Here is a 9,278-nt window from a genome sequence, read left to right as displayed (position 1 = left end):
TCTGTACAGCACTTTGGTCAACTTTGGTTGTTTTAAAGTGCTTAACAAATAAAGTTGGATTGGATTGGATTAATTTGTATCATTGGTTCTGCCTGTGTTTACCCTACTATTTCATAATGGCTTCTGTGAAAAAGGTCTATTAGCTGTGTAAAGGGCAACAGTCATGTTTATATTCCAACTGCCAATATACACTAGTATCGTCTACTACAGACCTTGGTAAAGTGAATCAAACCAATTCAGCCTATAGTTAAGTACAAAAACATCATTATCACCACTGTGGAAATCAGCAGATTATCATCATGTTAAATAAAAACACTCATTCAGTTACTAGTTAGAAGGAATCACAGCTAATACCAATGCAAGTAACAGCAGCCTGTTAGGAGCAGAAACTTAGCAGCCAACAGACACCCTAACAAGTGAGCTGTGAAATGTATAAACTGTTAACAAGCACTGAAACAAAGCTGGAACCATAGACTATATAATAAACAGGGTAGCAGAAGTAGCACCGTGACGTCACCCATTGGTTTGTGGACTACCATTTTAAAGCCTCAAGTTTGGCATTATGGCTGTTGCCATCTTGTTTTTTCCAGTCCACTATTAGTTTTAAAGTCAGAAACACAACTGAGAAAACACCCACCAACAATAACTTTAGCTTAATGGCTTACTAACTTTTGCTTAGCATCTTAGTTAGCTGCAGAAATTCTTACTTTAAGAGACGCCCTAAAACACAGACAGCAAAACATGAAATCTCAAGCTACCATCTTGAAGTAGAGTGTATGGACAACAGTGAGTAAAGACAAACTACTGTCAGGACTAGCAACATTAGCAACATAAATATTTTCTTGGAGCATTCCAAAACGACATGAGCGCACATGTTGGCATGCAAGTTTGTTAATTAAATGAAATCAGTTGCAGCCGTACAGCAGCAGAGTTTTTAATATAGTGGTGTATTAGCATCAGTACTGGACTAATCATTTAGCTTACAAAAACAGCCTTATTGCACAAGGGGTGTTAAATATGAGTTACAATTCATAGAATGTGTTCTGTGCGAGTGTAGCAGCACATCTGGATTTGATTGCCTGAAAGAGGCTTCACTTTATGAATCTACATGTGGTACGTTTGTTATTAGCTTGTTCATCATCCCTCAAAGATCTGTGAATGACTCAACAATACACAGCAAATGAAACATGATTATTGTACTATATTGTGCTCTTAGTTTTACTGGACTCCAAATGGACACATTCCAATTTTTGACTCACACCCTAAAATTTAGAGTTACAATTTCCCAGAAGCTATAACTTTCTCGTAAGATACAGAGATAACAGATTCCCTCAAAAAAATTAACTGTGGAAATTTGATGAGTAAAATGAAAAAATACATGGCTTTAAAACAATAACAGCAGACATTGTTAACAGATACAGCAGACATGAATTTTTGCACCTAGATAATACACAGAGATGAATATCTATATTTAGGTTTTTTAATTATACTTGTACAGTATCTGTCACATTGCAATTACAACCTCAGATTATGAATGTAAGAAATGCTACCATCAACAATGTGTTAATGAGGGCTGTTGTGTCACCCACAGCACGAAAGTCCAAGAAGTTAGGGAAGCTGAAGGGAGTCAGCGAGGATCTGCAGGGCTCTAAGGACGGCCAGACTGCCACAGGTGGTGTTGGAGGCAGTTACCTGTCCTCAGAGAAGGAGCTGAATGCCAGCGCTGCCAATGCCCTGGTGCCCCACGGGCCTGGGGTGGTCACACCTTTTCTGCCGCCCTCCATCTGCAGTGTGTTGGAGCTGATTGAGCCTGAAGAGGTGTACTCTGGCTATGACAACACGCAGCCTGACACCACTGACCACCTGCTGTCCAGTCTCAACCGCCTGGCCGGAAAGCAGATGGTGCGCATGGTGAAGTGGGCCAAAGTACTTCCAGGTTAGTAACCAATAGAGCGGTGGGCTGAGGCCTAAATGCTGTTTAAGAGAGTTTTTTAAGCCAGAATTGGAGTCATGTGGAAATGAAAATTATAATAATAATAATAATAAACCACTAGACAAAATATTTTTTGCCCTCGCTTTTAAAAGTTAATAAAAAAGGGCTGAAATTTTGTCAATTTTATTCATTCATATAAAATGGTAAGTGGTAAATCAGTCTAATAAATCACGGGGCATTTATACTGTAATTATGGAGTGGGGTTTTAATGATGAAAGCATTCCTACATCTTCACTTTTGATCTGCACATTTTGAGAATGCAACACTGCTAGTTTTGTCAGCGCGCACAATTTTAATTTTAAATATTAGGTCAGGAAATGATCCTGTGAAGCTTCAACAAGATTAGGAAGGGAATCCTGTTTTACCATTTAATATAATCAAGATTAAGATTTCAAAACGGAGCTTATTTACATTATCGCTGTCAGATGTTATGTTGAACAGAAAATCGAATGTCTATCTCATTAATTTTTACCTAAACACACACAGCACAGGAAAAAAATAAATGTTTGAAAAGGGATAAACAAGTTTCCCTAAAATGCCAGTCAGTGGGAGACATATTGAAAGATGCCTCACAGGTAGCTCTTTGAGGCTGTTTAATTTGCTGTATTGCAAATATTTGATACCTCCACGGTGTCTGCTTGCCATATCCGGACGTATAAATAGAAGGAGAGCCAGACAGAAGGGTCAAAATGAGTACCTTCGACTTTCAGATATGCCACTGCCTGCATTCAGCTTACATTTGGATGTGGCAGGGCTAACACACAGGGCAACATGGAACAATATTGTCAGTACCAACAATATGTTCACAGAAAAGTCAGACTAGATCAGCCAGTCCTGTGCTCTTTATTTTATGAATGCACAGTGTTAAGCCAGGCATCTGACATACCTTTTTTACATATTTAGATGTTTTTAGTTATTGTATTTGTAAGATTGAAATGCATATTGACTTAAATAGTCCCTAAGCCTTGATAAGTCAGTTGCGTGTCCTCAGTTGGCTTATGTTTTGCATGAGGAGGAGTTTCTTGCCAGAGTTTGATTGAGAGTTTGGCAAGTTTCCTATTCGACCCTATTTTTGGAGCTCCATAGACAACACGCCAATAACTGGAGGCCTTGTGGGATTTGTATAAAACAAGAATGGGTGAATACTTCTCAGTGGTTATCAGGTCTAAACAAATATTGGCACAAAAAAAGTACACTGTAGCAAAGATACACAGTACGTAGTGCACATGAACAAACACAGAGGTACACACGTGCATCTACTCAGCTAAATTAAGGCCTCTTAGGTTGGTGATTAAGTCCAAATGCTTTCAATCCTAGGTATTGTCAGTCACATTCAAACATAGTGTTTTCTTTTCATCAGCTTCGTCTATGACTGCCATGTCTGTGTTCTTGTGTGTGTGTTAGGTTTCCGGGGCCTGCCCATTGAGGACCAAATCACCCTGATCCAGTACTCATGGATGTGTCTGTCCTCCTTTTGCCTCAGCTGGCGCTCCTACAAACACACCAATGGACAGATGCTCTACTTTGCCCCTGACCTCATCTTTAACGAGTAGGTTTTACACTTCCATATCTGCAGTATACCACACACATCTTGCTGATGTTTTTAAAGTGCACGGCTCCTGATATTTAGGGCAGCGTCCCAGATATTGAATGGTTTTTGTCATATACAACTTCAAAATGCAACAAAGAGAGGAAGTCAAAGCACCAGGATTTCAGCAGGCACACATAAATTACATTCTGTGTTGTCTGATATGAGAAAGAATCATTTGTTTTTCAGAGTATATAATTAGTAGATACAGTAATTGGTTGAACAGTCAGGTTTTGACTATGCTATTTTCAGCAGCTCATCAGATACAAATTTATGCATAAGCATAGATTTTGCTTGTGAAATTTAGAGTGTAAGGAGTGTGTGTTCCTGCTGTATTATTCTGAGTCGTCCATTAACATAAATAAGACTTTTCAAAGGGGCTAAAAAAGCTTTTGTGGTAGTGACGTTTCTTTCAGGACGTCATGATGTAAAAGGTCACAATCTCTCACCTGATTTCTGGTAGCTCACCAGGAAATACTTTTGTACTTTTTGATGGTTCCTTAATTGCGTCAAGCCCAGGCGATCAAAGCCTGGCAAGGGCAGTAAATGGCTCACTTGATCTGTGTTAATATGTTTGAACAGGAGAGCAAGTGGAGAGGAAGTCTATGTGGGCTATTTTCTCTTTGGAGCTGCGGTGCATGTCCGCTGATGAATTGAATATTATAAAATGAATCCGAAATGAGAATGGCATCCTCTCTAGGCAACCTGATGTAGAGGAGCAGGTTCAATCAGGGGCAGGTTTAAAAGCTCCTACTAATAGCTTGTGTAAGTCAATGTCAGTGGGTCAGTCTGTCCCAAATAAATAAATAAACAAATGCGCAAATGCCATTGTGCAACACAATTTCAGACCCTGTGAGCCTGTGTTGTTATCACTTTGAGCTTAGTACAGTTGGTAAAGCCATACAGGTTTGTCACACCAGAGATCCTCTGATCCTTTAAGCAATTTAGTGCCAAGTGGCTCACAGTTTATTAAGAATTGTTTGCTTCCTTTTGTCAAATGACAACAGCTTTTGGGGAAAATTTTACTTTGTAATAGAGACTTTGTGGTTGTGTCTCATTTGGAAAGTTCAGTATTGGAATATCTATAATAAGAAATGTATGTATTCTTTGTAGACAAATGGAAAAAATGTTACTGTACAATATGCTGCTGTTTCTGCATGCAATGCATTTACAGCAGGCCTGTCCCATTGACAGATGGGCTTGGTATTCAGCTTGACAGAGCAGATGAGATGTATACCGGCTGGAGATAGTGGTGGCCTGGATTTTGGTCACATGCTTGCCGCTCTGTCAGGGCAGCCTGGATGTCACTGCCAGCCCCACTCTGGGCCTGTTATCAGGTTGAGGTGTGTCGCTTGCTTGTTGTTTAGTTCATTGACAATTCTGTCAAAAATAAGGACCCAGTTGGTTCATAATTTTGCACTCAGTCTTTAAGGGGTTGGACAGTGTACACTTGTTTCCATAGCTACTTAGTACTTATTGACCCAGGGCATTAAGTCATTTATTGAATAGACTGTCCACTCACTCAGCTTCCATGCAGAGTGGAATCTGTCACTGATTGAGAGTAAATACTGCAAAGACAGATGTGCATTTTAAATTAAAGACAATGTAAGCCTGCATAATCTGTCATTTAGTTGTTGATGTGTGGTAAATGTTAGCAACAATAAAACAAAGCTATTTCCCTAAAAGTTCTTGGCTTTCACTCATGATTTATGTCATGTACACATTGGAAAGGGAAAATGCATCAACTATTTGTAAAGGTAGAAATCAAATGCCACATATATTTAAGCAATCCTCCAAAAACAATGACAGTCATAGAGAAACATTTATATATATATATATAGAAGATTTATATTTATATATATATATATTTTTTTTTTTTGGTTTCAAGAAAGCACCCCCTGTCTGTGCCAGTCAGAACAGTTTTTTTCATACAGTGTAGCCAATCAGATTCTTTCATTTTAATTGATATTTTAAACTTTACAGTCACAGACAGCATATGCAACTGCTCTGGCTGACAATAACCACCGGTGAATAGTGCACTTCTAAGGTCAGTTTGCAACCTAGGTAGCTAATTAGCTAGTCAACTGTAGCATATTGAATAGCATACATTTTACCTTCAAATGTCAATGTCAGTCAGTTTACATGCTTTATGTTCCAGTCCTAATTCGTCAATATCACTGCCAACAAAACACTGTCTGTCCTTGTAAACTGCAGTTACCGGTGCACAATGATTTACTTTCATTTACTTGTCACCGTTCCTCTGCCAACTCGGCTGTCAATCAAACACACACACTGGCCCGCCCATTCAGAGTCTTGAAGTCTAAAGGAGCATCTCTGATCACTCTCACTATTAAAAAGAATGTAAATTTTGACCCAATATTTGACAGTTAAAGGGAATGACTAATTGCGACTTCAGTTTGTTTGAACATACTTTTCTGAACAAACAAATTTTGTTGGCTTCTTCCAGCCAAAGGTGAATCTGAACTTTTCCTTTCTCCCCAGTTCTGTGCTCCTTCCTGAATCTTTTACCATAGAAACGGAAAAAGAGACTGGGAGAAGAGACAGAAAAAGGAACAGAGTGAGAGCAAGACAGAGAGATATAAAGAGATGAGAAAGACAGAGAAAGAAGGAGGGAAGGAGAGACATTGCTGCCAATTTTTTCTTTCCTCCCCAAAACCAGCAGCTCATTTTGGGCAGTGATTCAGCAAAATTGATTTCAGGAAGAGAGTGTGAGAGTGGAGAGAGAGAGAGAGAGAGAGAGGGAGAGAGGGAGAGAGGTGGGGGGAGAGAGAGGAAACGTGTGGAGACTTTAGAAACTTCAGCCCAAAGTTGTATCAAATGATGTTGTGCTGCACTTTGTGAAACTGCTCACATACACAGTGCTGCTCAGCAGGGAAACAGGTCTGCTCATCTCGCAGACGTTGTCACAGTTTATCAGTTATTTAGGCCGACAGACACAGCTGTAACAGTAAATATTATAAAGTGTTATGCTGTCTTATGCTTTAATGGGAACATTATGCTCTCGTTTCCAATCGTCTGCTCCTGGTCCCCTTTACAAAATGTTTAGTCTAGTTGTTATCAGAGAGAAGTTTCCACCCTCACTGCCTATGTGATGATGCAGATTCACTGTATTGGGGGTAAAATTCCAACCTCTTTCAAGTCAAGCCACACCACTTGCATTTAATTACTGGAGTCTCAATGTGACGGTGATTTATAGCAAAGAGAGGTGGCATCTAAAGCCAGAGATTTCCCTGAATCTGTGGCATCTGCAGAGCACATTTCTGATTGGCTCATGCTGTATCCCTTCTAATGTTTCTTTCCTGTTTTTGTGAACCCTGTGATGTAACCAAGATTATTTTGCTGATAAAATGTGTGTGAAAGAGAATGGGAGTGAGACAGTTTTATGCACGACAAGCCTAGCGTGCACACTTGATGTGTTTTACTTGACGTCGATTTATGTGTATATGTATAAGTTCATGTGTGCGTCATTTCTGTCAGCATATATTGGAAATTACATGTTTCTATGGTGACTGGGGTTAGATACGGTGTCTTCCATAGTCTGCCACAGCCTTTTCTAAACCTGTGGCAGACTCTGAAAGACAAAAGTAGTGCATATGTGCTGTGGTACTGTATGCAGCGCTCTGCAATCTGGGGGGAGTTGGTATTCTGCTCTTAGCCCAGACTAGCAGGGTCCTCCTCTGCACTGTGGAAATATTGTTTCACTGAGCTGAACTAGTGTGGTAGGAATGGAGTTACTGTAGGGAGTGAATGAGTAAGTCAACTGTGACACAAAATCAGAATGAATAGCTAAACAAATGAGTAAAGGAAGGACTAACTAGCATAATCTAAAAAGTTCTCCCTCTCTTTTCTTTCTTCAGGGACCGCATGCAGCAGTCAGCCATGTACGACCTTTGTCTGGGCATGAGGCAGGTGAGCCAAGAGTTTGTACGACTGCAGCTAACCTATGACGAGTTCCTCTCCATGAAGGTCCTTCTGCTTCTCAGCACAGGTAGGCAGTGAGCTCCAGGCCTGCAAGAGCTCTCATTGAGTCATTATACATCCACCTGCACACGCTGCTTTTTTTTCACTTTTGCACTACCTGTATGTTGTCCCAAAACTCCCCTCTGAAAATCATTTATCAAAAAGAATTGTGCGGATCAGTCGCAAGCAAGAATTAATTGATATTTCAGGCATAACTCAAACTGACTAAATTTCAATCAATAACATTAATGCTGTAAATGTAAAATTACTTGAATTTGTGGCTAGAAGGCATACAGAACGGACACTGCTAATAGAGGTCGCTGCAGTTTAGACCACCTTTGTGTGAGATAACACTCCCAGTGTCCCAGTTAAAGCTGACCATGCAGACATCTGTTTCTTCCAAATGTTGAGAGGTGACTGTCCTTTCTTCAGATGCTGCATTCAAATTCAAATGGGATGATTCAATGTTGGTTGATCAAATGAGATCATGATGGCCAGTCCGTTAGCATAATTTCTCTGATACATTCTTATCATTATTTCTGAACAAATCTTGCTCTCTCACAGGGAGCTTTTTCTAGTTGAAACTACCTTACCCATCATGAGAACCCATTACAAATAAATATATAGTCTGCTGTGATGCTCTGGCATTAAGCCATCCATCAAGTATTCATGGACCCAGTTTCTACCATTTTAATGGGACTCAAACTTGTGCATTGTGACTGTGTTGCTTATGCTGCACCCTGACTCAGCTTCACAGTTGGAAGCAGAACTTATCATAATCAACAGTGCTGATGTTTTAAGTCCGCTTTTAATCTGTGGTTTACTGTGAAAAGGAGAGGTGTGTTTATCTGCTCTTACACCTCATACAGGCAAAGGTGTGATGCCTTGTGTGTTCCCAAATTAACACTTGTTCCTTACAATTGTATTGTGTTATCTGCTGTACATGGCTTGGGCCATGACACTCCCCATTTCTCAACCAAAAGACTGCTTCTCACACAGGAAATGTATTGATAAGGTGTCTTGTGTTCTGTTAAATCCACCACACACCTTTGAGACACTGTTGGCAAAGCTCAAACCCGCCTTCCTGCCACCGAAAATCATGCCTTTTTAAGGTCTGTTAGATTATCATTCATGGTAATCTGTTAACAAGCATAACAAGTGTGGAAATAGACTTGATGTTGCATGCATCTGTTTGTGTCAACGTGCAATATATGCAAATTTAGAGGGGAGAAAGGTCTTTAGTTTTTCGTTCTCTTAGTGACTCTGAGTACTCTTTCTGAAGGCTACTCCTTTTTTATATTTAATTGCCTGTGGATAAATAAAATACGTCTATCACTCACTAAAGAAGGTCTCACCGTGTTGCCACTCGGTGCCAAACTGCGTCCACAGGCACTGCAGCCTCACAGAGAGGATGGGTTGGACCAAGTTGCTCAGTTGGAAACTGAAAGTAGTTTTTCCACCACCTCAACAACCAGTGAGCTGCTGCTGTCAGTTCAATAGTAACAGTTAAAGATTCCATGATGGCAGCTGTGTCATAACTTCACCGTCCACACCCACTCACCAGTGGGACACGTTGAGACCTGCTGTAGTCTTTTATTTATGCAGACGTCCTTGTGGGGACCTCATATGTGTGGTTTTTTTTGTGTCAATAGATGTTCGATAGTTACAGAGAGAGTGAGGATAAAGGGGGGTGAGGGAGAGTTGTGGCGAGCTATT

The 9,278-nt window shown here is 40.2% G+C and overlaps 1 protein-coding gene across 1 annotated transcript in view; it reads left to right on the top strand.

The window, feature by feature from the left end:
• Positions 1-9,278, top strand: part of nr3c2 (nuclear receptor subfamily 3, group C, member 2) — a 70,610-nt gene that overhangs the window by 54,236 nt on the left and 7,096 nt on the right. Inside the window, exons 5-7 of the mRNA XM_035660367.1 lie at positions 1,592-1,936; positions 3,398-3,542; positions 7,460-7,590. Of these exons, the coding sequence (XP_035516260.1) occupies positions 1,592-1,936; positions 3,398-3,542; positions 7,460-7,590 (621 nt within the window). The remainder of the gene's footprint in view (positions 1-1,591; positions 1,937-3,397; positions 3,543-7,459; positions 7,591-9,278) is intronic.

Source organism: Morone saxatilis, unplaced genomic scaffold (assembly GCF_004916995.1).
Source record: "Morone saxatilis isolate NCDOM2014 unplaced genomic scaffold, NCSU_SB_2.0 Contig17, whole genome shotgun sequence".
NCBI lineage: Eukaryota > Metazoa > Chordata > Actinopteri > Moronidae > Morone > Morone saxatilis.
Note: the sequence above shows the minus strand (reverse complement) of the source record. Positions and strands in the feature narration are given on the sequence as shown.